The 27,488-nt window shown below is 44.1% G+C and overlaps 3 protein-coding genes across 3 annotated transcripts in view; 2 read left to right on the top strand and 1 right to left on the bottom strand.

Annotated features, from left to right (window-relative positions):
• RIOX1 (ribosomal oxygenase 1) overlaps positions 1 to 6,801 on the top strand; it is a 59,177-nt gene extending 52,376 nt beyond the window's left edge. Inside the window, exon 3 of the mRNA XM_080662746.1 lies at positions 6,725 to 6,801. The gene's annotated coding sequence lies outside the window, so the exon portion shown is untranslated. The remainder of the gene's footprint in view (positions 1 to 6,724) is intronic.
• The window catches only part of HEATR4 (HEAT repeat containing 4), a gene marked incomplete at its 3' end in the record, with an annotated part of 81,800 nt that extends 66,452 nt beyond the window's left edge, over positions 1 to 15,348 (bottom strand). Inside the window, exon 1 of the mRNA XM_080662609.1 lies at positions 15,257 to 15,348. The remainder of the gene's footprint in view (positions 1 to 15,256) is intronic.
• LOC308255968 (uncharacterized protein) lies at positions 564 to 20,070 on the top strand. Its single transcript, XM_080683839.1, has 6 exons — positions 564 to 1,311; positions 6,725 to 6,927; positions 8,892 to 9,463; positions 15,354 to 15,913; positions 17,397 to 17,599; positions 18,413 to 20,070. The coding sequence occupies exons 1-6, from the start codon at positions 732 to 734 to the stop codon at positions 19,016 to 19,018; spliced, it is 2,724 nt and encodes a 907-aa protein (XP_080539965.1). The 5' UTR covers positions 564 to 731; the 3' UTR covers positions 19,019 to 20,070.
• The last annotated feature ends 7,418 nt before the right edge of the window (positions 20,071 to 27,488 follow it).

Raw genomic sequence — 27,488 nt, 5'->3', positions numbered from 1 at the left:
TGGAAGGTAATCAGATGCACAAATACTACAAGCAAGATACCCTGCTGCACATTTTAAAAGACCTATGATTATTATCAACGAAGTGCTAAAACTCAATCCCAGCCCTGCACTATTTAGCCATTAAGAGTGGGGACTGGAGACGGCTTTGTGCCAGGCTCCTTCAGTGGCAACTCTGGTACAATCCACTGCACAGGCCCAAGGGCTTTTGAGAGGCAGAACTAGGAAATTCTTTCCCCAAAAAGGTGGAGGTTTTTCAGCCAGGAGGCTTTGAGCATGTTCATGTGTGTCTGATCTCTCTTGCTTTCAAACATTGGCTACTGCCTAGCCATTTTGGCTCAGTGGATAGACCGTTGACCTGCGGACTGAAGGGTTCCAGGTTCGATTCCTGTCTAAGACATGTACCTTGGTTGCAGGCTCTATCCCTGGCCCTGGTCAGGCTTATGAGGGAGGCAACCAATTGATGTGTCTCTGTTTCTTCCCCCTCCCTTCCACTCTCCCTAAAAATCAATGAGAACATTTTCCCCCGAAGAGGATTAACAACAACAACAAAACAAACAAAAAACTGGGCTGCTGATTGGCAGGGCCAGGTTCCATTTAGCAGGCTGCCCTAGCCTATTGGGCTCTTAGCCTGCAGATGGGCAGCCTGCCATTAGAGGCTGTCAAACACCAGTTCTAACTTTCTCCAGATCCCCATTCAGTTGATCCGAGGTCTGAAATTAAATTGCAAAACGATGGCCTCTTCTCTTGCTGTCCTGCGAATGTCTGGACTCTGCCGATGGGGCCTGAGGAGTTGGGCACTGCCCAGAACTCCAAAGTTAAGTGCTAAAGGACCAGTCTCTTGGGCTCCTGCCAGGATGGCGGCAACGGTGACCTTGGAGCCGGCGGGCCGCAGCCTCTGGGATGAGCCTTTGCGCATTATTGTGAGCGACCTGGCCAGGGGGCAGCCGGTCACGCTGCGAACATCCCTGCACGACGAGAAGGGCGCGCTCTTCCGGGCCCACGCGTACTATAGCGCCGATGACAGAGGAGAGGTGGACCTGACGCGCGCGCCCGCGCTGGGCGGCAGCTTCGCCGGGCTCGAGCCCATGGGGCTCTTCTGGGCCATGGAGCCCGAGAAGCCCTTCCGGCGGCTGGTGAAGCGGGACGTGCAGACGCCTTTCGCCGTGGAGCTGGAGGTGCTCGACGGCCACGAGCCTGAGGGAGGGCGGCTCCTCGGCCAGACGGTGCACGAGCGCGATTTCCTTGCACCTGGGGTGCGGCGGGAGCCGGTGCGCGCGGGCCGGGTGCGCGCCACGCTCTTCCTGCCACCAGGTGAGTGACACGACTTCAATTTTTTTTTTTTTTACCTCCTCCGCTTCTACTGAGAGGATGGAGGTAGCTCCCAATGTTCAGGAGGTCCGTGGGGCCTTAAAATGTCAAGGAGACGGGAATGGATGTCAGGCTGGCTGGGAGGTGGCTGCCAGTTGCAAAACTGAGAGGTCAATTAAAAGATATCCTGCCCCTCCGGAGTGGCTCAGTTGGTTGAGCGTGGGCCTGTGAACCCAAAGGTTGCCAGTAGGATTCCTGGCCAGGGCATATACTTGGGTTGCAAATTCCATCCCCCAACTGGGGGGACCAATGGATGTTTCTCTCTCTCTCCCACCCCCCACTTAAAAAAAAATCAATGGGAAAAATATCCTCCAGTGAGGATTAACACTAAAGAAAAGGAAAAGACAGTTGTAATTTTTTTTTTAACTTTTTTTTTTTAATATATTTTATTGATATTTTACAGAGAAGAAGGGAGAGGGATAGAGAGCCAGAAACATCGATGAGAGAGAAACATCGATCAGCTGCCTCCTGCACACGCCCCACCGGGGATGTGCCCGCAACCAAGGCATATGCCCTTGACCGGAATCGAACCCAGGACCCTTCAGTCCGCAGGCCGACGCTCTATCCACTGAGCCAAACCGGTTTCGGCGACAGTTGTAATTTTTAAAGTTATTTTTTATTGTTGATACTATTATAGATATCTCCCATTTCCCTCCCTTTATCCCCCTCTCCCAGCCCCTATCCACCCCCCAGGTCTTCACTACCCTATTGCCCCTGTCCATGGGCTATGCATATCCTATCCTATCCTATCCTATCCTATCCTATCCTATCCTATCCTATCCTTTATAAAACCCTAATATGCAAATTGACCAAACAGCAGAACAAGCAGATGCTATGATGCACACTGACCACCAGGGGGCAGATACTCAACGCAGGAGCTGCCCCCTGGTGGACAGTGTGCTCCCACAGGGGGAGCACTACTCAGCCAGAAGCTGGGCTCTCAGCTGGTGAGCCCAGCCGCGGTGGCGGGAGCCTCTCTCACTTCTGCTGCAGCGCTAAGGACCCCTTGGAGGATGTCTGCCTGCTGGCTTAGGTCTGCTCCCTACAAATGTCATACACCAGGCCTCTAGTCCTATATAATAAAAGCCTAATATGCTAAGTGTTCCACCATTGTACCAGTCGCTATGATGTGCACTGACCACTAGAGGGAAGACACTCCCACCCATAGGTTAGCTTGCTGCTGGGGTCCAGCCCATGGGGACTGGGCAAGCTGGGCTGGACACGCCCTGGAGCCCTCCCGTGGTCCCTCCCCGGCCTGATCGTGCACTGGTGGGGTCCCTTGGCCTGGCCTGCACCCTCTCATAATCCAGGACCCCTTGGGGGATGTCAAAGAGCTGGTTTTGGCCCGATCCCCACAGGCCAGGCTGAGGGACCCCACTGGTGCATGAATCCATGCACTGGGCCTCTAGTAAGTATATAAGTTCTTTGGTTTATCTCTTCTCATCCCAATCCCACATTGAGGTATGTCAATCTGTTCCATGTCTCCATGCTTTGGGTCTTATTTTATTGGTCAATTCATTTTATTCATTAGATTCCACAAATAAGTGAGATCATGTGATACTTATCTTTCTCAGATTGGCTTATTTCACTTAGCATAATATTTTCCAGACAGTTGTAATTTTTAAAAAAACCATTTATAGGAAGTTTCAAGTTTTTAATTTCTTAAAGGTTTCTCAACTTTACAAGTTTGCTTATAATTCCCACAATATGTATATATATATATATATATTTAAAAAATATTTTTATTGATTTTTAGAGAGAGGGAGAGGGAGAAATAGAAACATCAACGAGAGAGAAACATCATCGATTGGCTGCCTCCTGCACAGCCTCAACTGGGGAGTCCGAAACCTGGGCATATGCCCTGATAGGAAATTGAACTGATGACCTCTTGGTTCCTGGGTACACTGAGCCATGGCTCCCACAGTATATATATTAAGGTTTAAGAAAATTAGCATGAAGGAGGAAGGCCTCTTGCTATTAACTGGAAATCTTTTGAAGTTATTGGATAATTTTTCCATTATATAAAAAGCAATTGGCCAATGAAAAAAATAAAAAGATGCTTATCCTGCCCTTACCAAGTGGCTCAGTTGGTTCAAGTGTCGTCTGGTATACCAAATGGTTGCAGGTTCTATTCTCAATCGGGGCATATCCCTAGGTTGAGGGTTTGATCCCAGTTGGGGAGAGAATGAAAGGCAAACAACCAATATTTCTTTCTCATATCACTTCTTGTTTTCTCTTTCTCTTTCTTCCTCTCTAAAATCAAACATGTCCTTGGTGAGGATTTTTTTTTTTTAAATATACTTATACTATTAGGAATCAGGGAAATGCAAAATGAAACTACACATTTCAAACCCTCAAAATTTAGAAGTCTAATATTACCAATTGTTAACAAATATGTAGAGGAAAAGGAGTTCACACTGCTAAAAGGAATATATTCATCTACTCCTGGAAAAAATTTTTGTTGTTGTTAATCCTCACCTGAGGATATTTTTTCCATTGATTTTTTAAAATATATTTTATTAATTTTTTACAGAGAGGAAGGGAGAGGGATAGAGAGTTAGAAATATCAATCAGCTGCCTCCTGTACACCCCCCACTGGGGATGTGCCCACAACCAAGGTACATGCCCTTGACCGGAATCGAACCTGGGACCCTTCAGTCCGTAGGCCAATGCTCTATCCACTGAGCCAAACCGGTTAGGGCTGATTGTTCTTTTTTTAAGCAAGTGGAAGGGAGGGATGGATCAGGAGGGAGAGAGAGAAACATCCATGTGAGCAAGACACATCAATTGGCTGCTTTCCGCACATGCCCCAACCGGGGCCAGGGATCGAACCTGCAATGCAGGTACGTGCCCTTGACCGGCATTCAAATCTGAGACCCTTCAGTCCACAAGCCAACATTAACCACTGAACAACACTGACCAGGGCTGAAAATAATTTAAAAACTTTTTAAAAATATATTTTTATTGCTTTCAGAGAGGAAGGGAGAGATAGAAACATCAATGGTAAGAGAAAATCATTGATCGGCTGCCTCCTGCATGCCCCACACTGGGGATTGAGCCCGAAACCCGGGCATATACCCTGACCAGGAATCGAACCATGACCTCCTGGTTCATAGGTCAACGCTCAACCACTGAGTCACGCTGGCTGGGCAAGAAAACAATTTTTTACTTAGAAAGTTGACTGTATCATTCTACTCCTGGTTCATGTGCACCGAGAGGTATTGTTTGTAAGAGCAAAAACAACTGCAAACATTCCAAATGTCCAATAACAATAAAAATGATAAATTGAGGTATGTTTACAGCAGCAAAGTGACTGAACTACAGCCACAAGAGTCAGCATGAATGAACTTCAAAAACTGTTGAATGAAACAATCAAATTCCAGAATACATTGAATTTCATCCATGTAGATAAAATTCAGAAAATAGGCACAATAAACAAAATACTGTTTAATACACACACACACACACACACACACACGTGGTAATATGGTAAAGAAAACCAAGAGAATAAAAGCCAGGACAGTGGAAAGGAAGGTAAGGAGCACAGATAGTCAGGGGCCTTCGACAGTTAGTACTGAGTTTTTTTAAATGATAAATATAAAGTGTTTGCTTTATTATTCTTCTTTAAACTTTGCACGTTAAATACAACTTTTTCTGTAAGTGGTGAAAGTACCCAGTAAATGGAATCATACAGGGTATGTAGCCTTTTGTCTAGCATAATGCATTTGCGAATCATTTGTGTTGCTCAGTGTATCTTGTTTTTTAGTAGTACTCCTTTATATGGTTGTTTATTCACTCACCACTTGAAGGACATTTGGGTTTCAAATCTTTGAAGATTATAAATAACGTCACTACAAACACTTACATACAAGTTTTTGTGTGGACACAAATCTTCATTTCTCCTTGGTAAATATACCTAGGAGTGAGATTGCTAGATCATATGGTAAGTTTATGTTTAACTTTATACAAAACTGCCCAACTGTTTTCCAAAGTGGCTGTACAATTTTGCATTTTTAACAGCAATGTGTGAGGGTTCCAGTTTGCCCTGCACTCTCACTAGCATTTGGCATTGTCAATTTGGGGGGGGAGAGGGCAATGATTTTGCTGTTTTCATTGTCTGTAAATTTTTAATCACAAAGTAATTCATAATCTTTGTAAAAATCTGTGGGGCTTTAGTCTATGCCATTGTCTGGATCTCTGAAGACCAGGGGTCTTTCAGCATTTCTGATTATGAAGAAAACTTTGACATTACCAAGTAGGCAACAATTGGCTTTTGACATCACTGTAGAGCAAGCATGTCAAACTCGTAGCCCACGGACTACATGTGGCCCACAATGAATATTTTTGTGGCACAGCTAATATAACGGTAAGTAAGAAACATTTTAATACAAATTTCATAACTTAATTTTTACAATATCCTGTTATACATAATTATTAATAATGAACTACAATGTTCACTAATGACTGATTACTATAATCATTTTGCAATCATTTCCCTTACTCGCATTACGCACAGGCACACCATTTCTCTCCACTAATACTAGCAGTGAATATTTTAGCAGCCGACTGCCATGTCATTAGTCTTGTACTGACTTATTTGGTGTGTGCAACAGGAAATATTTCGCTTTTGCAGAACAAGAAAAATAAGTTTATTTGTATTACGCTTACTAATTTGTGTAGTTATTCAGTGTCTGGTAAGTTAATGTTCAAGAAAAATATTAATTTTTTATTAAAATGTTCTGTTATTTTGTTAACAATTACTCATTTATTTCAGCCCTTTGTATTTAGCATGTCTCTATTGAAATAAACCTACGTTTCTATGAAAATTGAAGCTTTTGTTTTTTTTGTGGCCCACATAAACTTAAACCTTGTTTATTTGGCCCATGTTAACCTTTGAGTTTGACATGCTTGCTGTACTGTTTCATTAATAGCCTGGCTGGTGTGGCTCAGTTGAGCGTCCTTCCACGCACCAGATCACAGGTTGTGGGCTTGTAGGGGGTGTGCAAGTGGCAGCCAATAAATCTTCTATCTCTCCCCCTCTCCCTTCTTGTCTCTCTAAAATTAATTTTTAAAAAAAGTGTTTCAGGCCCTAACCGGTTTGGCTCAGCGGATAGAGCGTCGGCCTGCGGACTCAAGGGTCCCGGGTTCGATTCCGGTCAAGGGCATGTACCTTGGTTGCGGGCACATCCCCAGTGGGGAGTGTGCAGGAGGCAGCTGATCGATGTTTCTCTCTCATCGATGTTTCTAACTCTCTATCCCTCTCCCTTCCTCCCTGTAAAAAATCAATAAAATATATTAAAAAAAAAAAAAAAGTGTTTCAGGAATAGTTTAGTTTTGTGTTTTGTTTCTTTCAAAGAACCTGGACCCTTTCCTGGGATTGTGGACATTTTTGGAGTTGGAGGTGGCCTTCCAGAATATCGAGCTAGTCTACTGGCTGGGAAAGGCTTTGCTGTGATGGCTCTGGCTTATTATAGCTATGAAGACCTCCCCAAGAGCATAGAAACCCTCCACCTGGAGTACTTTGAGGAAGCTGTGAACTACCTGCTTAATCACCCTCAGGTTGGAATTTCTCTAAGTTTTGTGATCTACATATCAGGTCTCCTCTTCACAAATGCCCTTGGTTTTCAAGAACTTGACTAATTAATGACAGCCACTCCTTACCCCCAACATACCACCTTTTATAGTCACTTCCCATATACAGTTTCTATGTAATCGTATTTTACTGTGACATATTTCCTACTAGTAAAGAAGTTCTTAGTTGGCATTATGGAATTTTAAATTCTAGTGGTTTATAGCATTTCATAATAAGCCCCAACACATTTGAGAACCCTAGGTTTGACACAGGAAGTAGAGGGAAGGGGGAAAGGAATCACTGACTCCAGATGGCCCCAGTTTAATGTATCAGAGGAACAGAAGATTAATTTGCAATTCAGTTAGAGCTCATGGTAAATGGAAGTATAGGAGCTCTTAGAAAAAGTGATAGAGTATAGTGGAATCATAATAAGATGTGGATAGAGAAAAGTTAAATTTGAGTTTCGATTTCACCAAATACTAGCTTTGGGGTTAGTTTATGTTTCCTCCTTTGAGAAATTGGGATAATATCATTTAATTCCTAGCACTTTCATGACGAATAAATGTTTGAAACCAGTCAAGAGTGCTGTTGTAGAAACCATGAGAAGAAAAAAAAAGACTGCTGTTGAGAGGTCAATCAAATGGCCATTTATAATACAGGATTTTGGTAACTATGACATGATCAGTCCTTGTAGAATAGTGCAAATCCAAATTACCCTGGAGGAGACTAAGTAGAGATTAGAAGACAAGAAAGAGAACAACTACAAACAACTTTTTCCACAGTTTTGCTGTGAAAGAGAGAAAACTATGGCAGAGTAGCTTTAGGAGTCAAGGAATTGGTATTAAAATGTAAGAGTTACTACAGCATGAAGTACGCTGATGGGAATGAGCCAGGAGAGAAGAAAATTATGAAAGAGGAGAAAGAGAAGTAGTTGTAGGAGCAAAGGCTATGAGAATGAGAGTGGATGGGATCCCAAACCAAGCAGAGGGATGGCCTTTGATAAAACAGAGATACTTTTGGAACCAGGAAGGAAGGCAGAGAGCTTCAATTCATTCGGAACTATGAATATTTGGCAGGGGGGAAATGAGGAAGAGCTCCTACTGGACAGCTTCTATTTTCTCCATGAAGTATGAAGAGCTGAAACTGAAAGAGAATAGAGAGGAATTCAAGAGGCTTGAGCAAATAGGAGAAGCTATGAAATTGTCATTGGAGAAGTGAAAAGCAAACACAGTGAAGTGTGGCAGAAGTGATAGGCAGTCTGAATGCATATTTGAAATCTGTGGTCATGGAATTAAAGATATGCCAGCACAAATGTGTATTTTTCCCCTTCAGTGTTTATTTGTACAAATGCAGGCCTAGAGGAAGTGAAGGTGGATTTAACCAAGGTTATCACTTTTCCAAGCAAGTATGACCAAAGGAAGAAAGGTATTAGCTAAGAGTGCTTACAAGGGAGGGATAATAACAATGAAGTTTGAAATCTAAACTGGATGGGGTAGGAAATGAACATGAGAGAGATACTGATGGAAAAAAAAAATGGTAGTCAAGGTCTCAAAGAAATGGAAGTAGGTGGTACTAAAGTGGCTGAACAGAAGTATTTAAGATAGTGATTAGAGAGTAGAATGCTTGCAGCTGAGATTTTGGAGATGAGGTATTTACTGATGATGACTTGGTAAAGGTTATGACAATGGGAATGGGTGGCTGAAGTGGGGTCGGAAAAAAGGTCATTGGAAGTATGGAGGTCAAGGAACCGAGAGGCTAAAGTCACCGACAATGGTGATGGAGAAATTGTGGAAAGGAAGAGAGAAAGGAGGAATAAGTAAATATCCCAGGTTGCAAACCTTGGTAAATGGCAGAGCCCAGATTAGGCTCAGTTCCAACTGACTTCCAATTCCAGGCACTACTTACCAGACTGATTTGTGGACTCATTATTATTTCTCTGTCCTTATCTCAGGTAAAGGGTCCAGGAGTTGGGCTGCTCGGGATTTCTAAAGGTGGTGATCTCTGCCTTTCTATGGCCTCGTTCCTGAAGGGCATCACTGCTGCAGTCATAATCAATGGCTCCGTGGCCAATGTCGGAGGAGCCTTACACTATAAAGATGAGATCTTGCACCCTCTAGGTTTCAACCCAGCTCGAATCAAGGTAACCAAAGATGGCTTTGCAGACATTTTGGATGTCCTGAATAGCCCTTTGGAAGGACCTGACCAGAAGAGTTTCATTCCTGTGGAAAGGGCTGAGAGCACCTTCCTGTTCCTTGTAGGTCAGGATGACCACAACTGGAAGAGTGAATTCTATGCTAAGGAGGCCTCTAAACGCTTACAGGCCCATGGTAAGGAGAAGCCACAGATAATCTGTTACCCACAAGTGGGGCACTACATTGAGCCTCCTTACTTTCCCCTGTGCCGGGCTTCCCTGCACTCCCTATTGGGCAGAAATGTCATTTGGGGAGGAGAGCCCCGTGCTCATGCCATAGCCCAGGTGGATGCTTGGAAGCAACTCCAGATTTTTTTCCACAAACACTTGGGGTAATCTCACCAACACTGTAATCTTCTGTTTGTGTAGCATCTCTGATGTTAATTTATCCGGGGAACAGCAGTTGCAATTAGTGTGTAAATGTAGTTTTTTTTCTTTTTAGTAAGTACTTAGTTTTTCCTTCCTTACTGTTAAAATGAACTTACCAATGAGTTTTCAAGACTTTTATAAACTACATGCCTTTTCAGTTGTTTAGGAGGAAAAGAAAACATAACAGATGGACAAGGCATACCTTTTAGTCTCTCCCAACACACAAGGCTTTAATTCTGAAAGGAAAAGTGAGAACGCTGATTAATAGTGACCCATACATAATTGATGCTCAGTAATTACTTAATTATTTCCAATTATTTATTGAATTTAATTCTATATAATAAAAGCCTAATATGCTAAGTGCCCGGTCACCCAGTCATCTGTTCAACCAATCAAAGCATAATATGCTAATGATATGCTAAGACCACTCAACCACTTGCTATGACGTGCACTGACCACCGGGGGCAGACACTCCAACTGGTAGGTTAGCTTGCTGCTGGGTCCAGCCAATCAGGACTGAGCAAGACGGGCTGGACATGCCCTATAGCCCTCCTATAGTCCCTCCCTGACCCCGATCATGCACTGGTGGGGTCCCTCAGCCTGGCCTGTCACCTCTAGGAATCCAGGACCCTTCAGGGGGTGTCAGAGAGCCGGTTTTGGCCCGATCCCATGAATTCATGCACCAGGTCTCTAGTAATAAATAAGTGATTACCTACCATACAAGAAAAGCATATAATATCAAAAATATTATCAGATTTGAGCCCTAGGCAGTCTGGCTCGGTGGTTAGAGTGTCAGCCAGAGGGTTCAATTCCAGTCAAGGGCACATACCTTGGGTGTAGGCTTGATCCCTGACCCTACAGACAGCAACCAATCCATGTGTCTCTCTCACATTGATGTTTCTCTCTGTTTCTCCCCCTCACTTCCACTCTCTCTAAAAATCAATGGAAAATATCCTCGGGTGAGGATTAACAACAACAAAAAAGAATGGAAGTGAACAGGGCCAGTGTGGTTCAGTTGGTTGAGCGTCATCCCATGCACCAAGAGGGCACAGATTAGATTCCTGGAGAGGGCACATGCCCGGGTTTCTTTCTTTTTTTTTTAATTTAATATATTTTATTGATATTTCACAGAGAGGAAGGGAGAGGGATAGAGAGCTAGAAACATCGATGAGAGAGAAACATTGATCAGCTGCCTCCTGCACACCTCCCACTGGGGATGTGCCTGCAACCAAGGTACATGCCCTTGACCGGAATCGAACCTGGGACCTTTCAGTCCGCAGGCCGACGCTCTATCCACTGAGCCAAATCGGTTTCGGCTGCCCAGGTTTCATGCTCAGTCTCCAGTAGGAGGAGTGCAGGAGGTAGATGATTGAGGTTTCTTTCTCATGGATGTTTCTCTGTTGTTCTCCATCTCCCTTCCTCTCTCTCTAAAATCAATAAAAAACATATTTAAAACAAACAAACAAAAAGAATGGAAGTGAACATCTTAGCTGTAATTACTAAACTACTACTTAGCTGTAAAACTACTAAAAATTTTCATAGCAAATATATTTTCAGTTCTTTGATATCTTCTTAGATGAATAGGTATTGTCCTAGTGTAAATAAATTTTAAGTTATGTTTCTGGTTACCCATATAGGCCTTTAAGATTTAGTTGTTTTGAAAGCTGGCAAAACATTATTTAGATGAATTACATAAGGGATTCTAACAATGATTAGTGTGAAAATAAACTGACTTAATATTTATATCACTTGATATAAATAGTTCCACAATAGACTTACAACACTTTTTTTAAAGCTTACTGCATTTAAAATAAACAATGCTTCACCTTGTGATTATGGTGTTATTCTCTCAATTACATTTTTTTAATAAAGCAATTCTTGACATTTTTTTCTCCTGAAACTCAAAAACAGTACAGTATTTTTTGTTTTGTCAGCTTTTTCTTAGACACTACAGTGTGCTTGTCACTTAATCTTCACCAACCTGTAAGGCAGGTGTCATCCTCATTTTACCAATGAGGAAACGGAGTCTCAGAGAAGTTCTTCACACAGTAAAATATATGTAGAGCTGGAGCTCAAATCCCCAAATCCGGTTTCTTTTCTCTTTGTTAAGCTGCTTCCCTTAGCTCTGTGGTTCTTCATTTTATTTGAGCACAAAGCCATTTGTCCATCAATTTCTGCCTCTTCTCATCCACCCAGTAGAATGCACATTTGTGTAAGTTTGTTCACATTCACACACACACTGTGTGTTCTTCAGGTATATCATCATGAATTTCCTTAAAGCCCATCCATGGTCTCTGCAGGATAACCAATTGGGAACTGTGGAGAATAGTGGCCAAGTTGAACCAGCTCATTGGAGTTTTAAGGACGTGTAAACTGTCCAACCCGTTAAGTTCTTAGTTTATTTATAGAAAACATTTCATTTTTTTACTTAGAGTTGAAGTTCATCAGTGTCTAATATTTTGTTGTCTTAGTTTTGTGGTGATATTACCACTGATATTGAGTTTACTTCACTTCCTGACTAATATAAAAAACTAGTGGACCAGTGCACAGATTCGTACACATTGAAAGGAAATTAATTAGAAACCAGATTCGGGGCGATAGTGCCCCAGCAACAATGTAACCCACAGCTGAAGGTGGAATCGCACGCCCCACGAGGAATTGGGCTCCCTCCTCTCTGGTTCCAGGTGCGTCACCGAGAACCACCTCTGCCAAGTCACTGCAGCTCCTGCAGAGCATGTGCCCCCGTTGGCCGGTCACTTAGCCTTTTTTTTTTTTTTTTTTTTTAATATATTTTATTGATTTTTTACAAAGAGGAAAGGAGAGGGATAGAGAGCTAGAAACATCGATGAGAGAGAAACATCAATCAGCTGCCTCCTGCACACCTCCTACTGGGGATGTGCCCACAACCAAGGTACATGCCCTTGACCGGAATCGAACCCGGGACCCTTGAGTCCGCAGGCTGATGCTCTATTCACTGAGCCAAACTGGTTAGGGCACTTAGCCTTTTATATTTATAGACTAGAGGCCCGGTGCATGAAATTCGTGCAATAGTAGGCCTTCCTTCCCCCAGCGACCGGCACAAGCTTCCCTCTGGCACCCGGGACCTGGGACCCGGGCTTCAGCACCCGGGACCCAGGCAGCCCTGGCTTCATCCAAGAGGTCATCCGGAAGGACATCCAGTCTAATTAGCATATTACGCTTTTATTATTATAGATTCAATTATACCCTACCTGGTATAGAAAAAATAGATGATTTCTTCAGCCTCACAATCACCTGCCCATCACTCTTGGGCATCTCTTCTTTGCATCAGCTCTTCAGAGTGTCAAAACAGACCGCTGATTGAGCTAATTGACAATATTGTTTCTTCCATACTTGTTGAGAGATTTGTCAGAAATAGGTTTTAGGAACATGACATGGACTTCTTCCTCACCATTTTCACAACACACATTTTTTCTCTATTTCAATACTTGTTACTATTCCAATATCACAAAAATTTCTGCTAGGCAGAAACTTTACTTCTGTCCTCTCAGGGTTTCTGGTTGGGCCTGAGAATTAAATTTACATAAAAACAGATTAACAAGAAAAAAGCATACCAATTTTATTTTTACATGTACAGAAAGTCTCCACAAGAAAATAAAGACCCAAAGAGGTGGCAAAACCTAAGTACTTACATACTAGATTGAACAGAGTGGCAACTGTGGAAAAATAAAATACATGAGGAGACTAAAGGAAATTATTTTAATACTAGTGGCCCGGTGCACGAAATTCATGCATGGGGGGAGGGGGTGTTCCTCAGCCCGGCCTGCACCCTCTCCAGTCTGGGACCCCTTGGGGGATGTCCGACTGCCCGTTTAGGCCCGATCCCTGCAGTCGGACATCCCTCTCGTAATCCGAGACCGCTGGCTCCTAACTGCTCACCTGCCTGCCTGGTCGCTCCTAACTACTCTGCCTGCTGGCCTGCTTGCCCCCAACTGCCTCCCCCCTGCTGGCCTGATCGCTCCCAACTTCCCTCCCCTGCTGGCCTGCTCGCCCCCAACTGCCCCTCCCCGCTGCCAGCCTGATTGCCCCTAACTGCCTCTGCCTCAGCTCTGCCACCATGGCTTTGTCTGGAAGGTCTCCGGTCTAATTAGCATATTACCCTTTTATTAGTATAGAAGATCTTGTTCAGAATTTCTGACGATAAGACTGAATTTCATCTTCTGCTTTTAATGGGAAAAAAGAGGGAATGTGTGCCCTTCTTGAACCTGCTGTTTTTCAAGTGCCTTTAGCTCAAAATTATCAATATCCCATAATGATACATTTGGAGGAATCTTTTCCTCCTTCATCTGACTTGTTTCTACAGTGTCTCTCATCCCCACCTGATTTTGAAAATTCAAGAAAAACTGAGGGAGAATTTTCATCTTGCAGTGAAATATTGCTATGTGCTTAATTTCTTGTTTCTGAAATGTATTTTTTAATGTCAAATTCCTTGTTCAAATTTAAATACACAACAGTCTTCTAAAAGTCAACCTCAAAAATTCCATCATTAGTCCCATTAATAGTCATAACTTCTGTTAACCTCCCATTTTCTTTCTCTACCTTTAAAAAAATTTCCTTTCTTGTCCTCATTTCTAAAAGGCCACCAATGCCATAATGGGTCTCCTCCAATGCTCTCAAGGATACTGCCAAGTTCTTCCTCAGCATCCATTACCCATCTTCCTTTTACTAGAGGACCCGATTTTCATTCAGGGATTGCCCTAGGCCTTCAGGGTAAGCCAACTCCACCCTGATGCAAAGGTATTCGATGATGGAGATCCTTGGTTTGGTTTAAGCCCATCTCAACATCCCACCCAGTGGAAAGTATGTGATTTCAGTCACATACTTGGAATTCTCGCTCTCCCACTACACGGGAACAAAGAAGCATTAAGCCCAATTACTCCAACAGCTACCTCCTTCTGATATCGCCAAAGGCAGAACAGACAGAGAGCAGATGGTGGTGTCATCACTGAGCAAAAGCAGAGACACTAAAGCAGCTCTCTTTGGTTGCTCAGTGGTTAGAGCCTTGGCCACCCACCGAAGGGTCCGGAGGTCCATTCTCGGTCAAGGGCGTGTAACTGGGTTGCAGTTCCATCCCTCGCCCCAGTCAGGGGTGCCTGCGGGAGGCAACCCACGGATGTTTCTCTCTCACATTGGTGTTTCTCTCTCCCTCCTGCCCCCTTCCTCGCTCCCACTCACTCTGAAAATCAATGGGGGAAAAATATCCTCGGGTGAGGATTAAAAAAAAAAAAGAGTAAGAAACGAAAGAAAGAAAGACATTCAAGAAAACACACTGAAGGAATCATTCCCTTAAATAGCGGTCAGAAAAAAACAAACACGTTTTGTGGGAGCCAGGACAGAGTACCTCCGGGAAGGGGAGGTGAAAGTGGCTTCTGGGGTGCTGGTCACGGTGTTCCTGGATCTGAATGCTTGGTTATGCGGGTTTGGGGGTGTGGAAATTCATGGAACTGATCTGTACGTTTTTTAGAATCCACTAAGAGTTTTTCTTTTAGTTACCCCTTCCTGTGGGAGGGGCTAGAATTCTTGGAATTCTGCCTAAACTTATTCAGTTCTGGTTTCACCACGAATCTATTACCCAACAACTTTAACTTCCACAGGTGAGAGGGGTTTGAGGCTGAGAAGCATCCCTCGGGTCGGGCGCCAAACCGGGACCTCGGGCCGGACCTCAGGCCGTCCCTGCGCCCCCGCCCCGCATCAGGAGAGCCGCCGGGTGCTTTTACCTCGGAGGAGCCGCGAGTCCCCGGTCCACGGCTCTGAAGAGACCCGACTTCTCCACAGATGATTCAGCCACCGGCCGCCCCCGGAACCTGAGAACTGATCCCGTCCGACCTCGCGGCGCGCTCCCGCGGGCTGCGACGGGGTTCCGGCCCCGGCCTGTGCTTCCCGGCTCGCCGTCCGGACAGCGCAGCGCGCGGCCAGAATGGCGGCGACGGTGACGGTGGAGCCCGCGGGCCGCTGCCGCTGGGACGAGTCCGTGCGAATCGTCGTGCGCGGCCTGGCGCCAGAGCAGCGGGTCACGCTGAAAACGTCCTTGCGAGACGAGAAGGGCGTGCTCTTCCGGGCCCACGCGCGCTACCGCGCCGACGCCGGCGGCGAGCTGGACCTGACGCGCGTGCCCGCACTGGGCGGCAGCTTCGTGGGGCTGGAGCCCATGGGGCTCTTCTGGGCCATGGAGCCTGAGAAGCCTTTTTGGCGGTTTCTGAAGCGGGATGTGCAGACGCCCTTCGCCGTGGAGCTGCAGGTGCTCGACGGCCACGAGCCTGACGGAGGACGGCTCCTCGGCCGGACGGTGCACGTGCGCGACTTCCTTGCCCCCGGGGTGCGGCGGGAGCCGGTGCGCACGGGCCGGGTGCGCGGCACGCTCTTCCTGCCACCAGGTGAGCCCGGGTTGCTGCCGGAGGTGCGCTTGGCCCTTAGTACTGTGTTAGGAGAGTTTGGCTCCGAGGCAGGGTCGAGAAGTTGGCATTTGACTAAATAAGTGGCCGCACAACCAAAACAGAGCATTTGGATATGTTAAGCTCTGTGCTATGTACTTCGTTTGCATAATCTCATTTCATTGATATGATATCCCAATGAGGTGGGTACTGTTATGCAGATTTAAAAAAAAACAACGGATCAGGGTCGGTAGGTATGTTGTCCACTTTGCTATGAACTACTCTACAGGTCTCAGCATCAGCCTTACAGGTCTCCCGCAAAATGATGGTCAAGGAAGCTATTGCCATGTCACCTTTCCCTAGTGGCCTGGGTACACTGGGCCTCTCCTCCATTTCACCTTTCTACCACAGAACAGACTTCAGACTTTCCTGCCTTCTTCGCCTAAAGTCATCTCTAGATATTTTTCTTTCCTCCATCTAAATAGACAGCTGAAATATGAATATACACGAAAAAGCCAAGGGTTGATGCAATACAACACAAAACTTTGTTGTTTTTGTTTTAAACACATTTTATTGATTTTTTTTTTTTTTTTACAGAGAGGAAGGGAGGAGGAGAGAGAGCCAGAAACATCGATGAGAGAGAAACATCAATCAGCCGCCTCCTGCACACCCCCTACTGGGGATGTGCCAGCAACCAAGGTACATGCCCTTGACCAGAATCGAACCTGGGACCCTTGAGTCCAAAGGCCGATGCTCTCTATCCACTGAGCCAAACTGATCAGGGCCAAAACTTTGTTTTAAGATTTTTTTTTTAAGATATTTTTATTGATTTCAGAGAGAGGAAGGGAGAGAGAGAGATAAAAACATCAATGATGAGAGAGAATCATTGATTGACTGCCTCCTGCTCGATCCCCAGGAATTGAGCCTGCAACCCAGGCATGCACCCTTCAGTCTGAAGGCCGGCACTCTACCCACTGAGACAAACCGGCTAGGGCTTAAAATTCTTAATTCTATGTTTCCTTCTTTTGCAGATAATTTATCATAGAATCATATGAAGGGTAAACTCATCAATGAGAAGGTACTGCCAGAAGCCAATTCCAGCATGTCAGCAGGGCTGAATCATCTGGAGATGGCTGAGGGCATTTCCCCAAACCCGAAAGAGAGGCATAAATTGATTGCTTGCTGCCAGACAGCTAAAGGCATTTTAATCTACATGTTATTGCCCCCTCCTGGCCAAGCACCTGAACAGCTATAGGCAATTATTCCAATCTGGCAATGGATTCTGTATACTAAACCCTGGCCTTTGATGTGTTTATCTACCTTGCCTTAGGACAATTTGTGTTAATAAAAAGCAAGGGGTCCTGAGATAAGGGAGAACTTGGTTTCTTTAGCCAAGCTCCTCTGGCCCCCCTGATGCCTTTCAAAATTATGTTTAGTCTCTGGACTCTTGATTAATACCTTCCTTTTATAACATTCCCTTCTCTAGGACCTGGACCTTTCCCCGGAATCATTGATCTCTTTGGTGTTGGAGGGGGCCTGTTGGAATATCGAGCCAGCCTTCTGGCTGGCCATGGCTTTGCCACATTGGCTCTAGCTTATTATGGCTTTGAAGATCTTCCCAAGGAATTCGACAGCAGAAATACAGACTACTTTGAAGAAGCCCTGTGCTACATGCTTCAACATTCCCAGGTTCTCCTAATGTCCTTTACTGTATCTTTCTCTCTCCATATACTGTCTCCAGAAGGTATCACTTTGCACGCATTTGTGCCAGGTGCACTGATGGTGCTCTACTCCTCTTTCACCGAGATTTCTTTTGGAGACTTCCTTGACATTATGTGCCTAGTTCCACTTTCTCTGTCAGATGGATTCACCATGCAGAATTAACCATAAAATACATGTGAGATTTTATTTAAAGGAATTATTTAGTAATATTAAAATTCCTTTTGTTATGGAGCTTCTGATTTGTTAGTTTTGCATACTTGTTTTTTTTTTTCATCTTTTTCTGACAACAGAGTATGTTCTCAGATTTTGATCAGAATTTGCCCACCCATTTCAGAAGCTAAGAACGACTTAATTAAACTCTGAAATCTCACTTTGTTTGTATAAAGTTAATCGTTTGCTGACATGTTTTGATGGGGTCTGATAAATGATTCACTTCTTGAAACAGAACTTGGTTCCACGCAGTTAGATACCCAGGCTTGTTGAGACAGTGGCCATGCCCACCTACACTTGACAGGCTCCATGACTCAGCATTCTCTAATGGACAATCGATTCTCTGGAATGTGTGTAACCAATTCCCAAACTTGCCAGTGAGTTTAAGGTGTGTTTGCCCTGTGTCCAGCCAGATATTCTTTACTATGTGGGAAGAAACTCCTATCAGCTTAGTTTGATTCTCTTAAGCCCAGTTCACATATTAAATCTAGCAGCACATCTAGTAGCATTTAGAAAAACATTTTTCTATTGGATAGGTTCTTGACTCTTGACTCCCTTCTTTTCTTCCAGGTAAAAGGCCCAGGCATTGGCCTTCTGGGCATTTCTTTAGGGGCTGATATTTGTCTCTCCATGGCCTCATTTTTGAAGAACATCTCAGCTACTGTTTCCATCAATGGATCTGGGTTCAGTGGAAGCAAAGCCATATGCTACAAGGATACTTGCATCCCACCATTGGGCCATGACCTGAGGAGAATCAAGACAGATTTCTCAGGCCTCCTGGACATTGTCGATATACGGAATGATATTGTAGGAGGGTGTGAAAACCCCAGCATGATTCCAATAGAGAAGGCCCAGGGGCCTATTCTCTTCATCGTTGGTCAGGATGACCATAACTGGAGGAGTGAGTTATATGCCCAAATAGCCTCTGAACGGTTACAGACCCGTGGAAAGGGAAAACCTCAGATCATCTCTTACCCTGGCACTGGGCATTACATTGAGCCTCCTTACTTTCCCATGTGCCCAGCTTCCCTGCACAGATTACTGGAAAAGCCTGTGATTTGGGGTGGGGAGCCCAGAGCTCATTCGAAGGCCCAGATAGATGCTTGGAAGCAAATTCTGGCCTTTTTTTGCACACATCTTGGAAGTACCCAGAAGGGAGCTTCCCCCAAATTGTAATGCATTGGTTTGTTGTTGACATGAGAGATACAAGTCAAAGTCTAGTGTTTAATAATGGTAAGGGAATAAATTACTCCCTGAATAATATCAACTTCATGTCATTGGTATTAATTAGTATTTTAGGTAACTTTTTTGAATGTTATTTTTTCACTAATTTTACTAATGTAGCACATGCCTATTATAGAAGATTCAATTAAAGATATACAACAAAGCCCTAGCCAGTTTGGCTCAGTGGATAGAGTGTCGGCTTGCGGACCAAAAGGTCCTGGGTTCAATTCTGGTCAAGGTTATGTACCTTGGTTGCAGGCTCCTCCCCAGCCAGGACCCTGGTGTACATATATAAGTGAGATCATATAGTATTTGTATTTCTCTGACACTCTCTAAGTCCATCTGTGCTGTCGCAAAAGGTAAGATTTCATTTTTTATGGCTGAGTAATATTCCATTGTATATATGTACCACAGCTTTCTAATCCACTCCTCTACTGATGGAGAGTTGCTTCTATATCTTGGCTATTGTAAGTAATGCTGCAATGAACAAAGGGTGCATGTATTCTTTCGAATTAGTGTTTGGGTTTCTTCAGCTATATACCCAAAAGTGGAATCAAGAAGTGTTGATAGCCCTAGCTGGTTTGGCTTAGTGGATAGAGTGTGGGCCCGCAGACTGAAGGGTTCCAGGTTTAATTCTGGCCAAGGGCACATGCCAGGGTTGCCATCTTGATTCCCTGTAGGGGGCATGCAGGAGGCAGTCAATCAATGATTCTCTCTCATCGTTAACGTTTCCATCTCCCTTTCCTTTCCTCTCTGAAAGCAATAAAAATATATTTTTTTAAAAAGAATTGTTGCCGAAACCGGTTTGGCTCAGTGGATAGAGCGTCGGCCTGCGGACTGAAGGGTCCCGGGTTCAATTCTGGTCAAGGGCATGTACCTTGGTTGCGGGCACATCCCCAGTGGGAGGTGTGCAGGAGGCAGCTGATCGATGTTTCTCTCTCATCAATGTTTCTAGCTCTCTATCCCTCTCCCTTCCTCTCTGTAAAATATCAATAAAATATATTAAAAAAAAAAAAAAGAATTGTTGATATATTTTACCAGAATGATAAAAAAAAATAATAATACAAACCATAAAATGAAGTAATTTTCTGAGACTGGTGAGTTGAGAGAACTTAAAAGTCAGGTACCACTTCAGTGTATCATGTATATTAGAGGAGACAATTTTTGTGATCTAACATTGTAGATATTGTACCTTATTATTAAATAACTAGAGGCCCAGTGCACGACATTCGTGCACTCGGAGTGGGGTGGGTCCCTCAGCCTGGCCTGCACACTCTCGCAGTCCAGGAGCCCTCGGGGGATGTCTGACTGATGACTTAGGCTGGCTCCCCACTAAACCAGCAAGCGGACATCCTTAGCGCTGCTCCCACCTCCACAGCTGTGCTTGCCAGCCTGTGAGCCCTGCTTCTGGCTGAGTAGCAATCCCCCTGTGGGAGCACACTGACTACCAGGAGACCGCTCCTGCATTGAGCGTCTGCCCCCTGGTGGTCAGTGAGCATCATACCAACCAGTCGTTCTACCATTTGATTTGCATATTACCCTTTTATTATATAGGATAATAAACATCCATCACTTCAGTGTTTTTCCATTTTTTTCCCTGTAAATGTTTTTTTTCTTTTTTAATTATTTCATTTTTATCTTTTAAAAATTTTTTCTTTATTGATTAAGGTATTACATATGTGTCCTTATCCCCTCAGTGCCCTCCCACTCCCCTCACTCATGCCCTCACCCCCTGGTGTCTGTGTCCATTGGTTAGGCTTATATGCATTCATACAAGTCCTTTGGTTGATCTCTCCCCTTTACCCCCACCCTCCCCTACCTTCCCTGTGAGGTTTGACGGTCTGATCAATGCTTCTCTGTCTCTGGATCTGTTTTTGTTCATCAGTTTATGTTGTTCATTATATTCCACAAATGAGTGAGATCATGTGATATTTATCTTTCTCTGGCTGGCTTATTTCGCTTAGCATAATGCTCTCCAGTTCCATCCATGCTGTTGCAAATGGTAAGAATTCCTTCTTTTTTACTGCAGCATAGTATTCCATTGTGTAGATGTACCACAGTTTTTTAATCCATTCATCTGCTGATGGGTACTTAGGCTGTTTCCAAATCTTAGCTATGGTAAATTGTGCTGCTATGAACATGGGGGTGCATATATCCTTTCTGATTGGTGTTTCTAGTTTCTTGGGATATATTCCTAGAAGTGAGGTCACTGGGTCAAATGGGAGCTCCATTTTTAGTTTTTTGAGGAAACTCCATACTGTTCTCCACAGTGGCTGCACCAGTCTGCATTCCCACCAGCAGTGCACAAGAGTTCCTTTTTCTCCTCATCCTCACCAGCACTTGTTTGTTGCTGTGTTGATGATAGCCATTCTGAAAGGTGTGAGATGGTACTGCATTGTTGTTTTGATTTGCATCACTCGGGATGGTTAGTGATTTTGAGCATGTTTTCATTTGCCTCTTGGCCTTCCTTATGTCTTCTTTAGAAAAGTATCTATTTAGGTCCGTTACCCATTTTTTGATTGGGTTATCTTCTTTTTGTTAAGTTGTATGAGTTATTTTTCTATCTTTATTCACTACACCCTACAGGAAAAAATACATTTTACATCATGACCTAGGACATACACCCTTGTATGTTTGTTTATTTTTTGTTTTGTTTCATGTTTTTTTTGCTTTTTTTGAATGTATGTTTATAATATAAACTAGTGACCCAGTGCACGAAATTTGTGCACATTAAAAGGGAATTAATTAGAGGAAATATTTTAATATTGCTATTTGCCCTTTCTCTATAATAGAAGTGTCAGAGATGAAAGAAAATTAGTAAAATGTATATGAAAATCTTCCTCCTGTCAGAGTCTGGGGCATGCCACGGGAATCAGATTCAAGTCCCACCCACCCATGTGTGCCTCAAAATCATGCGAGACCCAGACCTGGCCGGCCCCACCCGTCAAGCCCCGCTGGGTGGGGGGCATGGCCTCAGGTCACCGGCCCCGGCGTCAGGGCAGGGGGGCGCAGCCTCAGGTCCCCAATCAAGCCCCACATGGCGGGGGGGCGCGGCCTGAGGTCCCCTGTCATGCTCCGCCGGGCAGGGGGCGCGGCCTGAGGTTCCCTGGCCTGGGGCCGTGGCGGGGGCCGTGGCTTGAGGTCACCTGTCAAGCCCCACCAGGCAGGGGGTGCGCAGCCTCAAGTCCCTGCTGATTGCTCCTTAAGTCTCATTACAGGAACTCAGCCTCCGCTGTGGGCACAGCCATCTTATGTTACAGGATCCTCACCTCTGCTGTGGGTGCAGCCATCTTGCGTTACGGAATCCCTGCCTCCGCTGTGGGCACAGCCATTTTGTTACAGTGTGACGGTCAATGTGCATATTCCCTCTGTATTAGATAGGCTTATTAAGTCACATAAAACACACCTTAATTCAAGATCATTCAAAACTTGGTATATAAGCTACATAAACTAGAATCAGGAAACTGAATTCATTTCCATAGTTTATAATCTGTATTGTCTAAAGGCAATTATCTAAAATTATGAGTATAAGTGAAATTAATATTACTACTGGAGACAATATATTACTCCATACATAATAGCAAAATGCATTCAGGAGAAGCAAAAAAGGCAGGTGATTACTGATTACCAATTTTTTTCCTCTCTCCTATACCCATCAGTGAAACCTGATGATATTGCTACTTCCTTCCTTAGATTGTCTCCTCCATCTCTAAAGCAAAGCCATGCTTCAGTTTGGGAACTCTTTTTAATGTCTACCTGGTCTTACAGTTTAATCTTTTCCCAAATCATCTTCACTCTGATGCCAAAGTAATTTTTCTAAAATACAATTCTGATCATGTATGATTATCTAATTAAAATCTCAATGATATGCCTCCTGCTCCACATCTCTCACTGTTCCCCTCTTAAAACAGTACACTCTCAACATGTCGAACTTCTTGCCTTTACATAAGCTGTCCCTCTGTAAATCTCTCTCTGACCCACAACATGTACTGTTAACCATTCTGTCCCTGGTTCCCCAGCCTATGTTATATGTACCTGTGTATAGTAGTTACTATAACATGTTTGTACTTACCACTCATGGGTCAGTTTCCCCTCTACATTGTGAGATCCCTACAGATATAAAAGGTCTCATTTATTTTTTTAAATCCCTAGCATCTAGTACATAGTATCAATGTATTTGTCTCAAATTGATTTTTTTTTTTTTAAATATATTTTATTGATTTTTTATAGAGAGAAAGGGAGAGGGATAGAGAGCTAGAAACATCGATCAGCTGCCTCCTGCACACCTCCCACTGGGGATGTGCCCGCAACCAAGGTACATGCCCTTGACTGGAATCGAACCTGGGACCCTTCAGTCTGCAGGCCGACGCTCTATCCACTGAGCCAAACCGGTTAGGGCTCAAATTGATTTTTTTAAAGTATATTGTTAAAAGATTGAAAAGACAACCATAGACTGAAAAAATATCTCTGCAAAACACATATTCATTAAGGACTGGTATCCAGAATACACAAATAACTTAAAACTCAACAATAGGAAAACAAACAACCCAATTAAAAACCAGGCACAAGTCTGAGTGGCAGGGCTCAGTGGTAGAGTGCTGACCTAAGAACCAGGAGGTCATGGTTCAATTCCTGGTCAGGGCACATGCCCAGGTTGCGGGCTTGATCCCCATTGTGGGCGTGCAGGAGGCAGCCAATCAATGATTCTCTCTCATCCTTGATGTTTCTATCTCTCTCTCCCTTCCTCTCTGAAATCAATAAAAAAAAATATATTTTTAAAAACAGGCATAAGATTGGACCCCTCATGGAAAATAAGGTCATGAAGCCCTAGTTGGTTGTCTAGTGGTTGTTTAGGCCTTCGGACTGGTGGGTCTAGGGTTCAATCTGGTCAAGGGCATGTACCTCAGTTGCAGGCTCCATCTCCAGCCCTGGTCAGGGGGTGTGCAGGAAGCAACCAATCGATGTGTCTCTCTCACATCAGTGTTTCTCTGTCTCTCCCACTCCCTTCCACTCTCTAAGAGCAACAGAAACTCATTCATTGTTAGTAGGAACACAATGGTATAACCACTTTGGAAGACAGTTTGGCATACTCTCACCATATAATCCAGCAATTGTATTTCTTTGTATTGACCCAAAGGATTTGAAAATTCATTACCACACAAAGACCTGCACACAGATGTTTATAGCAGCTTTATTCATAATTGTCAAAACTTGGAAGCAATCAAGATAGCTTTTAATAGAGGAGATGATCCAAGATGGCAGCGTAGGTAAATACCTAAACTACTGCCTCGCACAACAATTTCAAAACTACAACTAAAAGACAAAATGCCTATCATCCAGAACCACGGGAAAGCTGGCTGAGTGGAAGTTCTACAACTAGAAGGAAAGAGAAAAGAGCATTGAGACGTGCACAAGCGCTGAAAGGCTGAGGTACGGAGGCGCACGAATCAGGCTGGCAGCGGGCGACTGGGAACACTGCTTTTTTCAACCCGAAGGGAGACAAGCTCCCGATTACTCCTAACTCCAGTTTCTGGGGAGACGTGGGGAACCCAAACTCCTACGGGGAGAAGCTGGACTGTCTGCCATCAGGTCGGAAAGTGAGGGTGGCTTGATTGCAGAGCTGCGTGCAGGAATAATTGTTTACTGCGCTGAGGCCCGGGACGCGGAGACACAGTTGGAGATGCAGAGCCGGCTAACTGGCAGCCATCACTGTTTGCCACGCCCTAGCCTAGTGATGCCCTGAGACCCCGCCCCACACAAACCCACCCAAGCTCCAAGCAGCGGCTTTAGCATATGAATGGACTGCCCTAACGCAGCTTAACCTAGCAAACTTGCAGCCCAGGTCAGACAGCTCCAAAACTCCAAACCCCAAGCAAAGAGGAGAAAACTGTAGTTCTCGCTGTAGCTTCTGCTAGGGGGCCTCAGACAGTAACTGACCTGCACCCCATTGGAGATCCAGAATCCAGTGTACCTAGTAGTCAGTGTGAGACACCAGATTTCAACTCCTCACATCCATAAGTGACACATTCAAGAGGCAGACTCAGTGAGCACCAAAGCCCCACTGAAACAAGTCCTGCACCACAAGCGTGTCTCCAGTGCAGCAGTTCTTCCATTATAGACACAGCGGGTCCTCGCAGCCAATTGGCCTGGAGGTCAATTCCTCCCAGTGTATCAACAGCAATCAAGGCTTAACTAAACCAAGACTTTGCACTCAGCCCACAAAGGGGTGTACCAAGAGCGTCCACCTCAGGTGATTGAGGAGGCTGAGCTACTAGCCCCTATAGGTCACCTACCACACAAAGCCACTCCATCAACACAGGGAAGCAACCAAAATGCAGAGACAAAGAAACATGTCACGAATGAAAGTAATGGAAGAAAGCAAACTACTGGACGACAGAGTTCAGAACCACATTTATAAGGTTACTCAAGAATCTTCTAAAAACCTCTGAGGAACTCAGTGAGACCTTTTTAAAAAATATATATATATTTTATTGATTTCAGAGAGGAAGGGAGAGGGAGAGAGAGAGAGAAACATCAATGATGAGAGAGAATCACTGATTAGCTACCTCCTGCTTGCTCCCCACAGGGGATCAAGCCCACAACCCAGGCACGTGCCCTTGACTGGAATCGAACCTGGAACCCTTCAGTCTGCAGGTTGACGCTCTATCCACTGAGCCAAACCAACTAGGGCTCAGTGAGACCTTTAAGGATCTTAATGAGAATGCCAAAAAAAAAAAAAAAAAAAAAAAAGGAAAAGGACCAGTCAGAAATTAAGCATACACTGTCTAAAATAAAGAATATACAGAAACTCAACTGTAGATCAACGTACCCCAAGAATCAAACCAAAGATCTGAAATATGAGGAAACAAAGAACACCCAACCAGAAAAACAAAAAGAAAAAAGAATCCAAAAATATGAAGATAGTGTAAGGAGCCTCTGGGACAACTTTAAGCGTACCAACATCCGAATTTTTGGGGTGCCAGAAGAAGAGAGAGAGCAAAATATTGAAAAACCTATTAGAAGAGATAATGACAGAAAACTTTCCCTACCTGGTGAAAGAAATAGACTTACAAGTTCAGGAAGCGCACAGAACCCCATACAAGAGGAATCCAAAGAGGACCACACCAAGACACATCATAATTAAAATGCCAAGGGCAAAAGACAAAGAGAGAATCCTGAAAGCAGCAACAGAAAAATGGTTAGTTACCTACAAGGGAGTACCCATACGACTGTCAGCTGATTTCTCAACAGAAACTATGCAGGCCAGAAGGGAGTGGCAAGAAATATTAAAAGTGATGAACAGCAAGAACCTACAACCAAGATTACTCTACCCAGCAAAGCTATCATTCAGAGTTGAAGGTCAGATAAAGAGCTTCACAGACAAGAAAAAGCTAAAGGAGTTCATCACCACCAAACCAGGATTACATGAAATGCTAAAGGGTATTCTTTAAGAAGAGGAAGAAGAAGAAAAAGGTAAAGATAAAAACTATGAACAACAAAATGACATCGAATACATACCTACCAACAAGTGAATCTAAAAATCAAGTGAATAAAAAATCTGAAGAACAGAATGGACTGGTGAATATAATAGAATCAGGGACATAGAAAGGGAGCGGACTGACAATTCTCAGGGGGGAGGGGGTGTGAGGGGTGCGGGAAGAGATTGGACAAAAATCTTACACCTATGGATGAAGACAGTGGTGGGGGGTAAGGGCATGGGGTGGGGTGGGGAATCAGGTGGAGGGGAGCTATGGGGGAAAAATAAAGAGGAACACCTGTAATAATCTGAACAATAAAGATTTTAAAAAAGATAGCTCTTAATAGATAAATGAATAAACAAATGGTGGTACATCCATACAATGAAATATTATTCTTTATAAAAATAAATGAGCTATCAATCAGCAAAAAGACATGAAAGAAACTTAAGTGCATATTGCTAATGAAATAAGCCAATCTGAAAAGGCTATATACTATAGGATTCCAACTCCGTGACATTCTGGGAAAGGCAAAACTGTGGAGACGGCAAAAAGATCAGCGGTTGCCAAAGGCTTGGGGAGGAGGAAGGAAGGGAAGGAGGAATAGATGGAACATATAGGAATTTTGTGAGTGAAACCATTCTGTGTATACTGTAATGGTGTATATACATTGTGCCATGCCAGCACAGCCAAGGATTCCGCAAGCCTGAGGGAGGGCAGCGAAGGATGAAGAAAAGACAGACAAAGAGAATAAGCTGGGTCTAGGTGGATCTCCTGTGCCTGGCTAAGGCCACAGAGAAAAGATCCAGATGGCATGCTGATGCTTTATTTTATAGCCAGAGGTAAACAAGGTAGTGGTCAACATAGTTACAATGTTCTTGTAAGTTTCACTTGTTTTGGCAGCACTTGCTGCACCTCCCACAGCCCATTAGCTACCCAGGATGGAT

Source organism: Plecotus auritus (assembly GCF_963455305.1).
Source record: "Plecotus auritus genome assembly, chromosome: 1".
NCBI classification, from domain to species: Eukaryota; Metazoa; Chordata; class Mammalia; order Chiroptera; family Vespertilionidae; genus Plecotus; species Plecotus auritus.
This window is presented reverse-complemented; position numbering and strand designations above follow the sequence as displayed.

What these genes read in the sequence shown, in the direction of transcription:
- LOC308255968 (XM_080683839.1), top strand. Translation starts at nt 732, where the DNA reads ATGGCCTCTTCTCTTGCTGTCCTGCGAATGTCTGGACTCTGCCGATGG. An exon ending in ACCTGCTTAATCACCCTCAG is followed by an intron (nt 6,928 to 8,891) that starts GTTGGAATTTCT and finishes TCCTTATCTCAG; the next exon opens with GTAAAGGGTCCAGGAGTTGG. An exon ending in CACGCTCTTCCTGCCACCAG is followed by an intron (nt 15,914 to 17,396) that starts GTGAGCCCGGGT and finishes TCCCTTCTCTAG; the next exon opens with GACCTGGACCTTTCCCCGGA.